General features: G+C 40.2%; 1 protein-coding gene across 7 annotated transcripts in view; it reads right to left on the bottom strand.

Annotated features, from left to right (window-relative positions):
* cntnap3 (contactin associated protein family member 3) overlaps nucleotides 1–20806 on the bottom strand; it is a 231396-nt gene that overhangs the window by 68954 nt on the left and 141636 nt on the right. For all 7 annotated transcript variants that reach the window (XR_015500683.1, XM_087269955.1, XM_087269957.1 and 4 more), the window contains exon 11: nucleotides 3647–3753. Coding sequence is in view for 6 of the 7 variants with exons in the window: in XM_087269955.1 (XP_087126081.1) it covers nucleotides 3647–3753 (107 nt within the window). In the remaining variant the exon portion in view is untranslated. The remainder of the gene's footprint in view (nucleotides 1–3646; nucleotides 3754–20806) is intronic.

The raw sequence follows: 20806 nt of genomic DNA, 5'->3' as shown, positions 1-20806 counted from the left end.
TTCATCCCTTTTATTTTCTACTCTCTTTGTTCTGCGCAGCGAGATTCAGTTTTGAAACATGCATATTTTCATCACATATTGACCATGCGGTTTTATTACGGAAGAAAATCAAGGCAAATTGAATTCCTCAGCATTTCAGCCCTGTATACGAAACAATGTATAATATAACGCAAGGTCAGGCGCTCATTAGCCGCAGAGCGTGAGTTTTACACGCTTACGGATTTACACTGAGTCCTAAAGGAAGAAAAAAAGGCCTGTTTTGGAGCCATAAGAGAGTGCAGCAGATATGGGCTGAAATGAAGCACATGTCACTCAAATATTTAATGGAGGCAGCATTTAAGACGTTCACACTTGAGCTGTTTTAAAGGGTGAGCGTTATTGAGAGGGACTATACTTTACTGCCGGCTCATAATTAGATCACATATAAAGCTGCTGTCAGTCAGAAGAGCTTTAGAAATGAAAGGACATTCCTGCAGTACTCCGTAGACAATGCTAGAATCCATACGATCCCCTCATGTTTTCCCAACACAAATCAATTGAATTAACTTGATAATGATTACAAATTTATGGCCACTTTATTAGGTACACCTGTCCAACTGCTGGTTAGTGCAAATTTCTAATCAGCCGATCATATGGCAGCAACTCAATGCATTTAGGCGTGTAGAGATGGTCAAGACGATTCAAACCGTGCATCAGAATGAGGAAGAAATCTGATTTAAGTGACTTTGAACGTGGCTGGTCTGAGTATTTCAGAAACTGCTGATCTACTGCGATCTACATCTCTAGGGTTTACAGATAATGGTCTGAAGAAGAGGAAATATCCAGTGAGCGGCAGTTCTGTGGGTGCAAATGCCTTGTTGATGTCAGAGGAGAATGGCCAGACTGGTTCCAGCTGATAGAAAGGCAACAGTAACTCAAATAAGCACTCGTTACAGCCGAGGTTTGCAGAAGAGCATCTCTGAACACACAACACGTCCAACCTTGAGGCGGATGGGCTACAGCAGCAGAAGAGCACACCGGGTGCCGCTCCTGTCAGCTAAGAACAGGAAACTGAGGCTACAATTCACACAGGCTCACCAAAACTGGACAATAGAAGATTGGAGAAACGTTGCTGCTCTGATGAGTCTCCATTTCTGCTGCCACATTCGGATTGTCGGGTCAGAATTTGGCATCAACAACATGAAAGATATATTCTTTTGTAAGCAGCAGCGGTCACTGCTTTCATTTTAATTATTCTTAGAAGAGATTATTAACAGGCCTCACTATTGTTATTATGATTATTATGATTAATATTATTATTATTGATATTAATATTTTTAATATTATTATCATTATATTACTATTATTATTATTATTATTATTATTATTATTATTATTGATATTCTTATTACTATTATTATTATTATTATTATTATATTTTATATTATTATCATCCTTATATTACTATTACTAGTATTTTTATTATTATCATTGATATTATTTTTTTATATTATTATCATTCTTATATTACTATTATTAGTATTTTTATTATTATTATTGATATTAATATTAATATTATTGTTATTATTATTATTATTATTATTATCATCATCATTAAATAATCATTATTATTGTTGTTGTTGTTTATTATTAAGTAATAATAGTTTTATAAAAATTCTAAAAATAATTTTATAATTTTATAATAAAAATAAATAAATAAATTAATAAATAGATATCAAACAAATAACAAACAAATAAATAAATAAATAAATAAATAAATAAATAAATAAACTAACAAACAAGTTGTTAAGGTCAATATTAATAGCTCTTTTAATAATGCATAAATTATATTGAAGTTACTAGTATCTTGCAAAATAACTAGAATATTGTGTACTTTAGCAAAGACAAATAAATTACTTATTAAAAATATTATGTTTAAGAATGTGCTGAAAACTCTTCTCTCTGCTAGACCTGCGTTTAGAAAAAAACTGCGTCACTGACTTTAGACATGCACTTAGTTGCAGTTTTTTTTAGTTGCTTTAAAATAGCAACCCATCAACAATGTGCCTTAACACACATCCGTTTCAGACCAGCACACACATAGTGCAAAGCATGAAAATGAAACATGCGTCAGGTTGAAACTAGCAAAAAAACACATCATGCATGCTGCCACATTGCTCTGGGTGTATGATAAGGCCCAATGTCTTTAATCTATTCTTGCTAGTGAAACATTCAGATTTTATGAAGTCCGCCATGTAAATAGCAAATGCGCCATGGCACGATGCAACTGTCACAAACAAGGAATGGGAGCCGAAACTCTGATGCATGTTATGCTCAAAACACACCCAGAACTCATTAAGATAATAAGGACAACACTATATACCATGCTCTGGGGTGCACTCCCATCCTTAATACGGCAAAAGTGTATTTGGACACACTCAGTGGCGCAAAAAGGGGGTATGCAGTATATGCGGCGCATAGGGGCGCCACACATGGGGGGCGCCATTGTGCCAAAACTATTTTTGAAATTATCCATATTAAAAGTTTCAAATAATATATATTTATTTTTTTTTGTTAAAAATGTTTATTTAGCATTTTATACGCATATAATATTGTATTTTATTAAATTAAAAAATCATTCCACCCATCTCCCCCATTTTTCATACCATATACATGTTTTTATGAATTAATGTATCATATTGATTCATCAGGCCTTTTGGTAACTTCTTAGTTCAAAACTAATTTAATTTTAGCTACAAACAAAGTTATAACCTTTCAATTAAATAGAACATTTCACACAGTTTGTTTCTGTTTTTTTTTTTTTTTACACTAAATATTTGACAGTCTTTTTTATTTCACTTTTAGCAGTTTCAGTCAATTGTTCTTGCAAATACAGACCTTACACTTCTCACAGTATGCATGTGAGAAGTAATTGCAATGTTTTTTTGCCCTTTAGGACTCCCATGTCTATAATTTTGTTTTGACAAATGTAGTACAAAAAGTCCAAAAGCAAGGCTAGTCAAGGTGCTATAATCATTTAGTAAGGGAAAATTAAATTGAGAAGAAATTTGGGGTGGTATGAGATGCATTTCTTTGCGACTTAACATGCTTAATGTAATTACACCTTTTACTACTTCATACTATTTCAGTTGTGTTCAGAACTGCGAAACTGTATTTTTTTAAGCATATTGATATCTTTATGAAAAAATATGTTTAATTTATTGATGGAAATATTTTCCACATTTCATCACTTGCCTGTTTTAAAATATAGTTGGATTGAAGGGGGGCACGCAAAAGTTCAGTAAGTAAGCCGCATACCCATCAGTAAATGTGCAGTTGCGCACCTGGACACACTCTTAAAGCTTTGCGCTTTAGACTTTGCTCTAGGATGATTAAAATAAAGCTCTTAGTGTTACTGTAATACAAAAAACCCCACCTCAAATTCATATTTAATTCAGCGTGTTACATTTGTATGTTAACATTTGTAATGTCTAATAAAACGCTCTATAGTCATTTCTGAGTGAAAAGTGTCTCCCTGCAGATAGTTCAGAGTGTAAGCTGCAGATTGATTAAGCTATTCTCTCTGCATTTGACTCCTGATCTGTCCTTGACTTCGAGCGCTGAATAAATGCGGCGGTGGCGTTTGTAGTGTGTCTGTATTTCTTACAGCTGTGGCAGGTCGCTCCGCTGTAGCCTGTGGCAGAGCAGTTGCAGTGAAACGTGCTCCATGACTGCGAGCATTTCCCTCCGTGTTCACAATGGTTCGGGGAGCATCTGGTGAGCAAAAACAGGACAGGAAATATCTGATTTAAAGCTTGATCTCAAGGACAGTCAGATACAGAGATACGCATTCATTCAATATTACACAGTGAAGTGGAAACCTTGCTGCTGGATTATAGAGACTTTTTTTGTTTAACAGCATGCCATTTGCACAGAAATATATATATTGATGATGATGTCCGAGAAGACGTTAAAGGGTCACGAAACACCAAAACACATTTTTTGAGCTGTTGACAGTCGTATATGTGTCCCACACTGCTAAAAACACTATTAGGACACCTATATTTCACTAAAAAGTGTAAATTGGTTGTTTTTGCGTTATTTCAAGCAAATTCGTACTTCCGGTTTGAAACAAATTTTTGAAGCTGCGTCACGGCCATGACATAATAGCCTGTATTCCAGCGTGCAGACTGGACGTCTGTGCCAGAGTGTGTCTTATTACGTCTTACAGTGTGATGCATTAATGCATGAGTAAGGCTTGGTTCAAACCAATCAGCGCGCTCTATTGTGCAACTTCATTAATATTCATTACTGTCACAGTGTTTAGATGGCAGAGACGCCACGTTGTGTTGGCAAAACAAGCGTGAAGTGTTGCTTTTATAGTTTGCTGCAGTGAAGTTTTGTTTTCATTTTCTCTCTGAGAGCTCAGCTGGAGTCACGTGTGGATTAACAGTGTACGCGACGCTCCACAACAATAACTTACGTGTCTAAGGAGGATTATTGTTTACCTGAGAGCTGTTCTCATCTGCAAACGCTGAGATCTGGATTCGCTTGTAGTCTCCTCTTAATAAAGACGCGGCTCTAGTTGCTGGTGATTGTCCTGTCTCTCTACAGATTTGGTAAGTGAGCGACCAGTGCTCTTTGTTTATTCAGTTTATTCATATCGAACAAAGTTAACTATTGCACCGAGTGTAAACATGTTAGCACCACAACCAAACTTTAACCTCGTGTAGGGTTTTCACCGCATTTAGTGACCGGAATAACACACGCGGCTTTCTGACACTACCTGCCGTGTGCATCTAAGTTTCCGAGAAATGCTGAGTTTTTTTTTCTCTCATTCGCCGTGCGTTATCAAACATTGCATGAAAAATACACGCTCAGAGCAGATCCTCGAATCAAATATCTCGTTTGTTGCGAGGGGCATGAATAAATTCTCTGAATGAAAGAGCCAAACTGCAGTTAAAGTCCACCATTTAATAATTTGGCAAATAATTCGACTACAGATGTCCATGTAGGTTAAACACCATCACTTTCTCCTGTGTGTTTATTTTGACTCTGAAACTCGTGCATGCCCAAATTAACACTCCCACACCCTCCCACTTTAGTTCCTCCGACACTCCCCCCTAAACAGAGCTGGACACGCCCACTTTTCGGACTTTTTCCAAAGTAGAGGTGTAAAAAAACCCTGCTGAAACGAGGGGCTTTCATGGCCCTTTAATAACATTAACATCCATCATAACCATATCTGATTTCTGTGAACCTGCAGCTGGATATTATCGGGTGGCTCGGACATCTGTTTCAGACCCTGCCCATCAAGGGATGTGTTCCAGGCATGTCCCACCAGGACACGCTGGAGAGACTATGGGCCCTATACCCGGCGCAATGTGGCTGTCACGAGTTTACACATGCTTTGTGAATCAGCACAATGTTAGTAGTTTAAGCAGAAATTACAGGGATCATAAAAATTGCATGTTGATTTTTAAGCACTGCCGTGAAAATCTATAAATGAAAGCATTCATTTTTAATTTTGACCATTTGGCAGAAGGTGATGACAGCAATCAAACAGGACAAAGACATGTTCACATGCACTTTTACTGATGTAAGACATTTTTTGGGAAATAAGCAACCCGGGCTCATTGTGGAAACGTAGTCCCGCGGACGTTTCTGGAGACCGCAGAATACGTCCCGGCGAGTACGTACGGCTGCAGTTTTTGTTTTCGCGAATCCGCGAGAGGCCGCTGTTGTGGTTCGCGAGTGTGGTTCGCGCCCTTGCTGTTCTCGCGTGAACCCACCGGAGGCCGCTGTCCGTCTGACCGGATGATTGACTGCGGGACCGGCCAATCGGCCGACTCGCCCTCCTCCTTCCCTGAACCCAACCAATTTTACCAATCGACCCACCCGCCCGCCCGCTTCCCTAAACCCGAGCAACAGTTTACAAAAAGGCATCCAAAAAAATAAAAGCCCCGATTTTTTTTTCTACCGCGTTTTCGGATTTCACCGCGTTCTCGCCCTGTCACGAAACTCGTTCACTTAATTTTTGGGATTCTGTTTTTGTCTTACCTGATTGCTGGAAATGAAAGCTTTAGTGAAGGTTCTACCAGGAAGACTGAGACGTCACGTCATTCATAATAATTATCTCGTCAGCCTATAACAACCAAGCAAGCCATGTGTATAAGCTCATCTAAACAATCTGTTTTGTTGTATTCAGGTGACGTTGCGGAAGTTTCCCTCCATCCTCCCCATCACCACCACCACCAGGTTGGCCTCGTCTCCACTCGGGGTTGGCTTCGCCCTGCCTTAATCTTCAGGCAGGATCTGCCAGCTCATCCAGAATTCTGCACTATAGACGGGGCTTACGCCAAAGAACTTTATGAAAGGACCGTAACGAACTCTCATTCATGCAAACAATTCACAATAAATGTTCAAACGTTTATCTGCGTCCTAGAGTCTTTCTGGTAGAACTGCTCTTCCCCGGACTCGAAACCGATCGCCGTGGTCGACTCCTCTCTGCATCTCGAGCCTGCCGAAGTACATGCTGAGCTGAGTGGACAAACGGGTTGCAGCTGGGAAGCCCTCCACAAGGCGGTAAGGCAAGCGCGAAAGGGAACAGCGTCACACCGCCCCGCAGCGTTCGCTTGAAAAAAATAAATGCAGCCGTACGTACCCCCCGGGACGTATTCCGCTGTCTCCAGAAACGTCTGCGGGACTACGTTGTCAGAATGAGCTTGGGTTGGAAATAAGTGTCATCAAAAAAGCACAAAAAACTCCATGGGAACATGTTAGAAAAAAAAACAATGTAAGGATTTGAGATCAGTGTTGGTTTAAAGCATGCAGCTCATCATTTCACATTAATTAAGCAAATAATTACTTTTGGGCAGGACTTCAGAAGTCTTGGAACAGTTGTTAACCAAACATAATTGCAGTCAACTCTGGTTCATTATTACAATCATAAATCTTTCAATCTGTATGACTTCATTTACATAAATATGTCTTCAATTTAGAAGCACAAACCGCCTCTTTAATTCAGAGAGAGGGTGAAAACATGGTCTGCAGTTTCAGGAATCTGTGAATTCTGTGCAAGATAGCTAATGATAATAGTTTAGGATTTTTCAGTAGTTTTAGTTTTTATTTCGTTTTAACTTTTTGTTTTCAAATTCAAGTGAAGTTTATTTATAAACTAATTTCGAGAGGAACACGTGCTTATGATTGCTGGTCCTGCATTATCCAGTTTATGATTCACCAGTCAGATGATTCCTAAGCCAGTATAAATACCCTCAGTTCCATATCACAGCCATCTTTTGTTTTGAAGAATCCCCACTTCCACCCCGACTCCTCCTCCTTTCCTAGATGGGTGGCACAGTGGCCCAGTGGTTAGCACTGTTGCCTCACAGCAAGAACGTCACTGGTTCTAGTCCTTACCAAGCCAGCCGACGTTTCTGTGTGGAGTTTACACATTCTCCCCGTGCTCACGTGGGTTTGCCCTGGGTTTCCCAGTCTCCTCCCAACGTCCAAAAACATGCAACTTAAGTTAATTGACTAAATCCAAATCGGCACCTTAGACATGCTCTAAGTAGTTATATCTTAAGAGCAATCTCTATCTGTTCATTAGCTACTACAGCAGGAGAGTTCTCCAGATCTACCAGAGCTAAAACTCCCCTCTCGCCTTACAAACGAGAGGGAGCCCCAGGCTCGAGGATCTTATGAGCTCAGGACTTTCTCCCGGGACAGCATGCCAAACAAGCTTTATAATCAATCATCAGCTAAGTGTGAACTCTTGAATTAGTTTTTGGAGGCAGATTTACTTGTTTTTTAGTTTTTATATTTTGAAATTGCTTAGTTTTAGTTGAATTTTTATTATTTTAAATATAGAGGCAAAATCTGGTCCCCACGCGTGTTTGTGTTGATGGTATTTTTGAGCGATTTTTTGAGCGAATTGGATTTGATTTGAGAAGCGCAGCAGGCAATCGCAAGCTCTTTGGACTGGAACCGCTCACGCTTTTAGATGTCCTTGCAAAACAAAAACAGGACACAGCAGATTTAGTTTCTCTTGGCTTTGTGGCTGTTCATCAAGATGACAACAAGGTTTGTTTAAGCCAACCCAGGCTCATTGTGGAAACGTAGCCCCGCAGACGTTTCTGCGTACCGCAAAATACGTCCCGGGAGGTACGTATTCGAGCGTTTTTTGTTTTCGCGGATCGGACTCGGGAGCGCGCACTGTTCGCATCAGCGATGTTTTCGCGTGAAAAGCCGCTGGAGGCCGCTATGGAGCAACCGTCCATCCGACCCGGCCGCCCTTCTCTTCCTCCTCCTCCTCCTTCCCTAAACCCAAGCGACGGTTTGCAAAAGTCGTGCAAAAAAAACCCCAAAAAACAAAAGCCCACGTCTTTGATTTCGACCGCGTTTTCGGATCCCTCCGCGTTCTCACCCTTATTTTTCGGATTCTGTTTTTCATCTTACCTGATTTCTGGAACCGCTCTTCGCTGGACCCGATCTCGGTCGTCCCCGCGGCTGGCTCCTCCTCCTGGCCTCCGCTCTGCCGACGTAACGATGCGAGCTAAGCGGACAAACTGGTAGCAGCGGGAAAGCCCTCCACTCAGAGGCGAGCCGTCGGCCGGCGAGCAAGAAGAGGAGGAGTGGAGCGGCGCCACACCGCCCCGCAGCGTTTGCTCGAGAAAAACTAAACGTACCTCCGGCCACGTAAATCACGGTCTCCAGAAACGTCCACGGGGCTACGTTTTCAGAATAAGCTTGGGTTGGTTTAAGCTCAGGTCGACCTTGGCTTGTTATTATATAAATATAGTATTACGATGTAAAGCAATATAATACTGTATTCCAAAATGGTGGTTCCTTTGTTTTCATTCTCCTAGCTTGTTGCACAAGTGAGTGACGTATCTCTGTAAACCAATAGCATTTATTTGGTACCCTTTTGTCTTGCTAGACAACCTTTCAAAAGGGTACTCAAAAGTACAGTTTGCTTTCTGTTACCTTTTGACAGTGGAAACGGCCGTAAAAGCATACCAAACCGTACCAAACCACACCACTCAGTGGAAACGGGCCATTAGTAAAGTAAAGTAAGATCTGATTTGAGTAATCCTTCATGACTGGAGCACAAACACACTGAACTTTAATCCTTTGTGTTAAAGGTTTCATCACACCATTAACCGCTGGATTGACTTCGCAAGCATCACTAATATTCATTTATGTCACGATGCCTTGATTTAGAGGCTCTAAAGTTTTGCTAAAAGCAAAGCAAGGTTAACCAGGTGACTCAAAGCTACCACAAACACCTTCCACTTTCTCTTTGTTAAGCCAATCCTTTCTAGTGAGAATAAATGTCCTTGCCTGAAAACAATTCCCAGCCTCTCCCGACTCTCAGCGGATTATATGCACGCTCGCATTACCAGCGCTTGCTTTACAGACCACATCTTTCACCAGATTTCCATTCGCGGCTACAATGATGGTCTAAGAGGATCTGTTCAAACAGCCTTTGTTCTGCTTTAGGTGGTGGGACACATACACTCTCCGCTCCGGTTTCACGCTTTGTAGCTTTACAATCAGAACAGGATCGAGTGTGTCTTTCATTGGGTTTAAAACGGACACTTTCAAAAAACATGAAGCTTCACTTATTCTGGCTTGGAAACGCAGTCGGCATACTGAGAGCGCGTCTCTTTGTTGGCGTGAATCCCCCTCAGAGTGAAGCACAGCGACGCTTCACACAGGACACAGCGCAGCCGGACGCCTCTGTTCTCCTGTTATCTGCCATCAGTGGACACACACACTCACTCACACACACACTACTACATTCGGTCATATTAGTTAACGTTAGTTAATGAAAATACAGTAGTTCATTGTTAGTTCATGTTAACTCATGGTGCATTAACTAATGTTAACAAGCATGGACTTGAATGTTAATAATGCATTAGTAAATGTTCAATTATGATTAATAAATGCTGCACATGTGCTGTTCATGATTAGTGCATGTTAGTAAATGCATTAACTAATGAACCTTATTGTAAAGTGTTTCCACATTTGCTTATATCTTTTTATGTATAAAAATATAAATTATTTTGGATTATCCTTACAACAAAGCATAGTCTTGATTTGGAAAAAAATACTGAATTTTCCTCAAATCTAGTTTTGACTTGGTTGAAACTGAATTTAAATGATATTTTATATTAATTAAAAATATTTGTTGTGCCCAAATAAAATCCAAATACATTGACTCAAAGATAAAATATAGTGTGTTGATGATGATGTCAAATATTTATCAAAATCAAAGTAAATACATTATGTACTTTTACTTAACTAAAAACATGTAACTATAGTCTATGCTATTGCTAGTTATTTTATTTTAGTTATCAGATTTTCAGATATGATGAAACTTAAAAGCAATATTAAATTTTAATGTGGCCAAATGACATGAAAACTGCTGGTTTAATGTACAAATAATGCTCTGAGAAAAGGTGATGCTTGAACTTTCTTCCTACGGGTTTCGTTTATTGCTTAAGGTAAATTTAATAAAACAGGTTAAAATCAAAAACCAAAACTTTTCACTTAATCCAACATAAAAATGTAATGAAAAACACAGTAGTTTTACTTTCTTTCAGTACATTTACACAACTTTTAAAGGGCACCTATCATGCAAAATCAACTTTTGGAAGCTGTTTGGATAGAAATGTGTAGGAGTGGTGTGTACACAGCTATAATGGAGACTTTTTTCACCCCTAAAACTAAACCAGAATCCAACACCGTCCATGCATATTATCCTCAGTCAACTTTCAGTTTTTGAATAAGGCAAACCAAGCCAGCTTTTGCAAGGAATAATAAGACATTAAAGGATGAATCTGTTCCAATTATCTGTGATCCAGCTTCACCTCAAGAAGAAGGATTAGGTAAATCAATGTGCCAGTTCCACAGCAAACATGGCTAAACATAGCGAGTGCCATGTGTTTACTGCAAATGTACTTTGTTAAATATAATTGAACATAAGATTTTAAAGACATCATATATTTTTAATAGCCGGGCACAGTTGCTCAGTGGTTAGCACTGTTGCCTCACAGCAGGAAGGTCAGTGGTTTGAGTCCCGGCTAGGCCAGTTGGCGTTTCTGTATGGCGTTTGTATGTTCTCTCCGTGTTGGTGTTGGTTTCCTCCGGTTGCTCTGGTTTCCCCCACAGTCCAAACACATGCGGTACAGATGAATTGGGTAGGCTAAATTGTTCGTAGTGTATGAGTGTGAATGAGTGAGTATGGATGTTTCCCAGTGATGGGTTGCAGCTGGAAGGGCAAAGATATAAAGTGGCGGTTCATTCCGCTGTGGCGACCCCTGATTAATATAGGGACTAAGCCGAAAAGAAAATTAATAAATAAATAACAGCCTGTCCAGAACATGAGACTCTAGGTGCGTCCCAAATCACATACTTATGCACTATTCTTGTCACATAACCAGCGATCGCTCTCCAGAGATCGCTGGTTCTCACATAACAAACCATGGACTACACTTCCGCCTTCTTCTGGACTACATATGCATACATGCACTTCCCCCAGACACTCACGCCTGCTCATTCATCTAGCTTGATTACACTCACCAGTTGAACCTTGTCAGAAACTGATAACACACCATTCATAAGCCACTCATGCACCCATCCAGTTTGCCGAGTCTTGTTAGCGGTACCAGTAGCAGTTTTCCCTGTCTTGTTTTCCTGAGTTTAGACCTTAGCCTTGTTCATCCGCGTTCTCCTGTTTAGCCGCCTGCCTTTCGACCTATTGCTTGTTTATATGACTACGATTCTGGATTTGCCTACACACACCCGTTTGTACCTGTATGACCACTGCTTGCCTGACGCTGAATTAACCTGCATATTGGATCTTACCTCCTGTTGTCTCTGTCACTCCCCCCCCCCCCCGTCGTTACACCATTTTGTAGTATAAACAGTGTTATTTAATTTAGTGTTAAGTTATTTAATGTTTGTGTATTTGTACATTTTAATACTTACCTTTTGAATGGTATAGCCCACAAACGGGCTGGAGTTTGGGCTATATAAGCCAGAGCCCAACTTTCATACAACACTTGTTAACCAAGTTGATGCAAGAGTGCTACTGTGGTGCCTCGAGCAAGTATATTGTGGATACCTGTTATTATTATTATTATTGTAGATATAATTGGAGTATATTTTTGCAGATTTTATTTTCCTGTTTGTTGTTTCTTTGGTACTTTTTATTATTATAATTTTTTTGTTAGCACTTGTATATATCTTCACTGTGGATGGACTTTTTGGCACTGTAAATAAATATCACCTTGCACGACAGTGCTTTGAGAGTAAGCCATCATTTTTTTCCTTACGAACTCACATTTCTCCCCCCCTAAAGACGAGCTGGTGGGCTCGTTTTCATCACATAGTGCATTCACACTGAAAACTCTTTAATTATCCAGATGATGCACTGATTGATTCATTCATTCATTTTCTTTTCGGCTTACTCCCTTTATTAATCTGGGATCGCCACAGCGGAATGAACCGCCAACTTATCCAGCACACGTTCTGTGCAGCAGATGCCCTTCCAGCTGCAACCCATCACTGGGAAACATCCAAACTCACTCATTCACACTCATACACTACGGCCAATTTAGTTTTCCCAATTCACCCATACCATATGTATTTGGAGTGTGGGAGAAACCAGAGCACCCGGAGGAAACCCAGGCAAACATGGGGAGAACATGCAAACTCCACACAGAAATGCCAACTGACCCAGCCGGGACTCAAACCAGTGACCTTCTTGCTGTGAGGCGACTAGGGGTGTCAAAATTAATCGTTTCTTCTGTGCACTGCGATGCAGACGCGGACAATTCGGTATCGGTTCAGTAATAATCATAACCGGTTATTACTGACGTCATTTACCTCATATGCGCTCTGTCGCGAGGGAGGCGATCGCGAGTATTTACAGCGCTTTAACTACTTAAAACTCATAAACTGTGCACAATTTTACTGTGTGTGTTTGCTGGATCAGTCTTTCACAGACATATACAACAATAGCCCCTATTTCACTGAGATCGAGAGAATGAAAGTAGCCTACTCCATTTCTCTCTCTCTCTCTCGCTCTCTGGCTCTCGGTCTGTCTCTCTCTCTCTTTCTCACACACACACACAGTGGCCCAGTGACCTGTTGGCGTGGCTGTTGGCGTGGCTTTTCTTCTCTTCTCGGCTGTTTTACAGCGTTACTTTTGCATACAGAAACGGGCGCGTGTCTGCAGAGTTTTCTCCACCGTGTTTATCATACATCAGCTGTGAGATCGCCGCTGCCGCCCGCCGCTTATCAGTATCACTCATCTGTGAAGAGCGCAGCGTGCAAGAGCCAATCGCAACCGTTTTTTTGAGGGTGTGACTAATCAAAGGGGTGTAAGAGAACTAGACAAGGATCAGAAATTGAGCTGGATGTTTATATTTGTTTATATTATTTGCTTAATGCTCGTTTTGTTTAAAGTTACAGTTTATATATCTGACTCTTTGTATTAAATGAAAAAATTGTATTACAAATAGTATGTAAATATATTCATACATTTTAATACAAGAAATGCTGCTGTGAAGAAAATATAAAACTGTGTATGGAAAGCACCGTCAATGCACCGTGATGCACCGAGATATCGAATTGAACCGAATCGATGGCATGATAATCGTAACCGAACCGAACCGTGAGACTAGTGTAGGTTCACAGCTCTAGAGGCGACAGTGCTAACCACTGAGCCACCGTGTCACCCCCTCATTATTCTTAAATGCTGAAACAGTTGTGCTACCTCATATATTTGTATGAAAACCTTGATGCATTCATTCAGTACTCTTTGATGAACAAAGTTCAAAACAGCAGAGATTATTTGAAACAAAGCCTTTGTGATGTTACAGATGTATTTGCTGCTGCTTTTGTTTCACATGTCCTTGCAGAATGTACAAGTGTTCATTCATTCTCTTTATTTTACTTCTGAATTGTCAGCTGATGTTAGTAAAGGTTTTTCACAGAGACGTTTTATACAACCTTTGTGCAATTTTCCTGTGATGCTTATAGGAGAGAACGAGGTAGACAAACAGTGGCAGAGGCATCTAATAAATGTTCAAGAAGATTATAACGACAAACATTATTTTTAGTTTTAGCAGAACTCGCACTGATGAATCATTCACATAAGAGACCAGGAATATGTTTAAATCAAGCAAATGGGGGTCAAATTTCAACTCCCTGCTTGCTTTAAATACACTTGAACAGATGTTTTCTTTTTTTTTCTTCTTTTTTTTTAAGAAAGTCTCAGCTAATGAATATGGGAATATGATTAACCTGTATAATATTAGCCTGTAGGACACATTTGCTGGCAAACTGGAGAAGACACTAAAATATAAAAAAACAAGATTGCTTAGAATCAAAACCAATCACCAAAAAAAAGAAACCAATTGCAAATACATGCAAAAAACTAAAGTTATTAGTGTTATGCGCCGTTTTACAAGTTGTAAAATACGTCTCTTAAGTTCTTATGAGTGTGTATGTAAAGTTTCAGCTCAAAATACCACACAAATAATGTTTTATAACTCTCTGAAACTGACCCTTTCAGGCTTTGATCCTAATTGTGGCGCTTTAAATTCAAATGAGATAGTGATGTTTTTAAGAGGGAGGAGCTACAAATGCCGGTGTGCCAGCATAGTGGCAGATTCAAAAACAAGACTAAACTCCTATGCTAATGAGGGAGAGATTGTCACTAGTGGGCGGAGCTGTACCCCCCTAATGACAGGTCTAAAGAGAGAATGTCAATCAAAGTGTTTCTTGTTTTTATCAAGTGTCATTATAAAATTAAATAATACATTTTTTACCATTAGAAGCTGGTTATATTTAAACAACTGTGTTTAAACCCCTTATAAACGTGCATATAACATATAACACTCACAGGCCACTTTATTAGGTACACCTGCCCAACTGCTCATTAACGCAAATTTCTAATCAGCCAATCACATGGCAGCACCTCAATGCATTTAGGCAGGTAGACATGGTCATGGACAAGTTCAAACTGAGCATCAGAATGGGGAAGGAAGGGGATTTAAGTGACTTTGAACGTGGCATGCCACACAGGCTGGTCTGAGTATTTCAGAAACTGCTGATCTACTGGGATTTTCATGCACAACCATCTCTAGGTTTCAAAGAGCATGGTCCGACAAAGAGAAAATATCCAGTGAGCGGCAGTTCTGTTGACGCAAATGCCTTGTTGATGCCAGAGGTCAGAGGAGAATGGCCAGACTGGTTCCAGCTGATAGAAAGGCAACAGTAACTCAAATAAGCACTCGTTACAACCGAGCTCTGCAGAAGAGCATCTCTGAACACACAACACGTCCAACCTTGAGGCGGATGGGCTACAGCAGCAGAAGATCACACCGGGTGCCGCTCCTGTCAGCTAAGAACAGGAAACTGAGGCTACAATTCACACAGGCTCACCAAAACTGCACAATAGAAGATTGGAGAAACGTTTCCTGCTCTGATGAGTCTCCATTTCTGCTGCCACATTCGGATGGTCCGGTCAGAATTTGGCATCAACAACATGAAAGCATGGATCCATCCTGCCTTGTATCAGCGGTTCAGGCTGCTGGTGGTGGTGTAATGGTGTGGGGGATGTTTTTTTGGCCCACTTTGGGCCCACTTTAAGTGTCATGCCACAGCCCGCTTGAGTATTGCTGCTGACCATGTCTATCCCTGTGTGACCACAGTGTCTCCATCTTCTGATGGCTACTTCCAGCAGGATAACGCACCATGTCATAAAGCGTGAATCTTCTTAGACTGGTTTCTTGATCATGACAATGAGTTCACTGTACTCAAATGGCTTCCACAGTCACCAGATCTCAATCCAATAGAGGATGTGGGATGTGGAGTGAAGGGGAGATTGACATCATGAATGTGCAGCCGACAAATCTGCAGCAACTACGTGATGCTATCATGTCAATATGGAGCAAAATCTCTAAGGAATATTTCCAGTATCTTGTTGAATCTCTGCCATGAAGAGATTAAGGCAGTTCTAAATGCAAAAGTGGGCCCAACCCGGTACTAGTAAGGTGTACCTAATAAAGTACCCCTTTAAAACAGCTATAGTGACATCATCACTCATATGTACATTCTCAATCACAAACATTCTGTAAGCCCACTATTTTTTTGTCTCTTATGATTAAACCAATTCACAGTACACCAACAGACAATGACACACAGGATCAAATGCCAGATTACAGTAGGTCGCTGTCAGACATCCTACGACATGACAATCCCAGATTCAGCATGTTCAGTCAGTGAAAACCAGTTCTGACAGATGCCAGCAGACACTGATGGGCGACACACTGATCCCACGAAACCAGATGAAGCGTCTGTTTCTGTCTCGTGTGGAGTTATGTATAAGGCCCCTGAGCCACCCGGGACCCTCTTGCTCTCAAAATGATTTATGACTAGGTCTGTGCAAGAGAGTTTTGCTTCACTTTTTAGTTCAGTTTCCCACAATTATGAAAACAGATTTAAAATGATTATAAAACTGCTGCATTAAAGCCCTTCAAAATATTAATCTCCTAAATAAGAAGTCATGTGATGTTTTGTGACTGTCAGACATGTTCCTTAAAGGGGTGGTCTACTACGATATCACCTTTTAAACTTTAGCTGATGAGTAATGTAGCTGTGCGAGTATAAACGACATGTATGTAGATGCTCAAAGTTCAATGCAAAGGGAGACATTGGCTTTTACAGAGTTAGCTTAGCAAAACCTACAGTGAAAGAATTTGGGGACTACAAAAAACATACATCCGGGCTACCCTGCTAAAAAAATCCTAGGCTGGTTGGCTGGTTTTAGCTGGTTGTCCAGGCTGGTTTTAGAGGGGTTTTGGCCACTTCCAGGCTGGTTTCCAGCCATTTCCAGCTTGGTCTTAGCTGGTTAGGCTGGGAGATAACCAGCTAAAACCAGCTTGACCAGGCTAGCAGGCTGGGAGCCCAGCCAAAACCAGCTATGTCCAGCTTAAACCAGGCTGGTCAAGCTGGTTTTAGCTGGATTTAGCTGGTCATTTTCCAGCCTGACCAGCTAAGACCAGGCTGGAAATGGCTGGAAACCAGCCTGGTTGACCAGCTAAAACAAGCCAACCAGCCAAGGCTGGTTTAAGTTGGATTTTTCAGCAGGGTAGTGAGATCACAAGGACTTCCGGTTACGTGAATTTGCCATGCGCACACATCCCTGCGCAGTAAAGAGGCGTGGCCAGAGGCGCTGTAATGTTGTAGCAGAGAAAGCTAAAATGGCGTCCAAATGCTGCTATTTCCACAGAGCTTCTTCTGTTTCTGTATTTGGGCTTCCAAAGGACATGACACAAAGACAGAAGTGCTTACAGTTTAATTTTTAAAATATTATTCCAGAGAATTATATGAAAAAGTATATAGAACTAGCACTTGACAAAGGAGAACTTCCAGAATCTCTCCCAGTTCAGTGCTGGATTCGGCTAAAAGTCCTCCAACAGACGAAGCTGTGGATTGTGAGCCACATCCTGCAAGTTTTTTTATTTGCTTAAATTGGTCAATTACAGGCACAGTTTCTAGCATTAACAGTATGTTGTAGCGGGGACGTAAACAAGTATGTGAACAATGGGAAATGCTGTTTGGCACCGCTAACAATTTAGCTACAAGTTCATATTTACCCGTCAAACCACTGTAAACACACACAATCTTCAGCAGCGCAGCAGTGTCTCTCTATGCGTGTCTCTTGGTGCGGCTGCCTTCCGAAAGTTCTACATCTCAAAAAACAAACTCGCAAAAGATCAAAAGATATGAGAACATTTTATATTATTTACACATGCTTGATCCAAATATATGTGAAAGATACTTGTCAGATTTTATTTTAGAGAGCAGGCGTGAGCTGTGTGCTCTTCATTTCTGTCTGATTGATGCGCTTAATGCGCTCGAGTTGGAAAATCTGAACTTCAGCGGACATTCGTGCCGCGTTAACCAATTAAGAGCTTTCTCTAGTAGAGGTGTGATTATGGCGCCTGTTCTGGGGGAAATCCTCCTGCCGACACCGGACAACAGTTGAACAAACTGGGCTCAGCTTAGTCAGAAGCACAGCTGAAAGCCTCCGTCATCCAGGTATAGTTTCTGGAGGAGTTGATGCACTCACAGAGCTGGGTGCACCTCCGAAAGGATCTAGTGGACTCAGACACGGCTCCAAACAAATCAACGCTGTTTTTCAGCCTTCATAAAGCGCATAAACACAGATCGAATTTAACAGGGAGGGAGGATAATACATTTCTATCTCTATCTCTTTTGCTCTTTGTTAGCAATGCCCATGCAGTCACTTATTAAATTTATAATTTTTATAATTTAAAATAAATATTTGCATACTGACCTCAGGGAAAACTCCCAAATCATAGATATGTGTATATATGTGTATACATCTATGGCTCTGGATGGCCAGTCTTCCATTGCACCTTGGTCCCACACTTGTTTTAAAGGACCACTACCCTGTACCAAGATGGTGGCTCTATTGACGCATCCCTTCCAATGGACAACAATAGGGTAGGTGACATCTAGTGTAAATATGGGAGCATGAGGTGGGACCGATCAGCCTGCTTGTGCTTTATTTATTTAAAATGAGCTGAAACAACACAATTGGGGGAGGGCAACTTGTTTTATCTTTAATACACTTAAATTTGAAAAGAAACAACTAATTAGTTAACTTAAATCCTTTTTGTTGCCCCAACACAAATCGATTGTGTGGAACCCAGCAGTTTTTACAGTGAATAACTTTAGTTACACCACAGAACTTTAGTTTTTCCCATTAAATCAACCAGAATCGTATCGCATCGGTCTCAGTTATGAGATGCACATCTCTAGTTGTAAATAATACCTAGAACTATCTGAAAGTATGCATGAAATGGAGTTTGCCGAGGGGTGAAGGGAATCTTTTTTGAAGGGCTTTCCAAAGCAGTTTTCTCCTCGCAAACAATCAGACTGATTCAAACACACACAAAAACCTCCCACAGACAGAAAAGCGCCTCTGCGGCAGGACAGAGGAGAAAATAAATCTACTGAGGCAGTGAGTGTGAGGAAGTGATCTCTGCACATTCACGCTCTGAAAAAAAAACAAAAAAACTCCCACAACATTTCTAAAGAGCAGCTTGATGCCATCCCGAATCCCGTAGCCCATTCTGCCCGTCGCAATCCAGAGCCAGCCAGAGGTCGCCCGCCATGACCCGAATCACAGAGAGGTGACAACCTGCGGCGGCTGCGGAGCTCCAGTCACATCCTGAAAGACAAGTGCAGCAGGTGTGGGAGAATACGGCACGCATCCACACGCCGCTTTCTTTATGTGTTTCTCCTGCCGCAGGGAAAACCTGACAGGGGACAGACTCGCGGATAAAACCTCAGGGTCAAAGGTCAAGCAGAAGAAAATTAGGACGGATAGAAGCCAGGCCAACAACACAACCTTCAGCCGACCTCATCAGCAGAAAGAGAGAGAGATTCAGAAATGCACACGTGCAACATTTCAACCCGAACACTTACAATATGCTCATTTAAAGCTATTTAAAGCAACGCTAGCATGTGCACTCTGACCAACGAGAGGAGAATTCCTGAGTACTCGCATGTGAATTTCTTAAATAAATTACGACAGGCTTTCTTTAAAATGTGTTCTATATATATATATATATATATATATATATATATATATATATATATATATATATATATATATATATATATATATATATATGTATATCTATCTATCTATATATATATATATATATATATATATATATGTATATCTATCTATATATATATATATATATATATATATATATATGTATATCTATATATATACATATATATATATATATATATATATATATATATATACATATATATATATATATGTGTGTATATATATATATATATATATATATATACATACATATATATATATATATATATATATATATATATAATTTATTAAAATTTTAAAAACTGCTCTCTTATTGTATGTACTTTCGTGTGATATTGCTCATGTATATATACACACACACACACACACACACACACACACACACACACACACACACACACACACACACACACACACACACACACAGAATTATTATTCTGAATTATATAATTTTTTCAACACATTACTAAACATATTAGTGTCAGTCCTAAGCACAGGGTGCAAAAGCATTAAGGGCATGTCAGAATCCACTTTTGCTACTTTAAGGACGGAAAAATCCGCTTTGCGCTGTGGCGCATGGTCTAACAGGGTTGAGCTTATTCTCATAATGAGTTATAGGTGTGTTTTGAGAATAAACGTCTCATCTCCCATTCCCTTTAGGAATGGCGCATTTGCTATTTACATGGCGGACTTTGTAAGTGTAAAAACCGAACGCTTCGCAAGAGAGAAAACAGTTAAACAGAGCATCTGCAGCGCGAGAATGAGAGATAAGCCTCCTCATTCTTTACTTTCACTTTCACTCTCGTGGATAGGGAAATGTGTTGTATGCACAGATTTCCATTAGCCTATACATAATTAATTTTGTTTATTAAGCGCGAAGATTTGTTTAAAAACTATTTCTAAATTCAGTTCTAATTTTCAGCAAACGAATAAATGAACAATAATAACAAAGTGTGGTCAAAAACCTGATTTATATCCAAATACACAAGCATCGCGCCAGCAATACACCTCAACACGCCTCCTTTTTTAGACCAGAACGCCTATGGGCACACATATCAGCATAAACGTATTTGCTATTTAAACAGCGTGGTGCAAAACATCAAAATGACTCCTGCGCCAAGCTGAAACTAGCAA

Source organism: Danio rerio, chromosome 10 (genome assembly GCF_052040795.2).
Source record: "Danio rerio strain M-AB ecotype USA chromosome 10, GRCz13ab, whole genome shotgun sequence".
In the NCBI taxonomy this organism is placed as follows: domain Eukaryota; kingdom Metazoa; phylum Chordata; class Actinopteri; order Cypriniformes; family Danionidae; genus Danio; species Danio rerio.
Note: the sequence above shows the minus strand (reverse complement) of the source record. Positions and strands in the feature narration are given on the sequence as shown.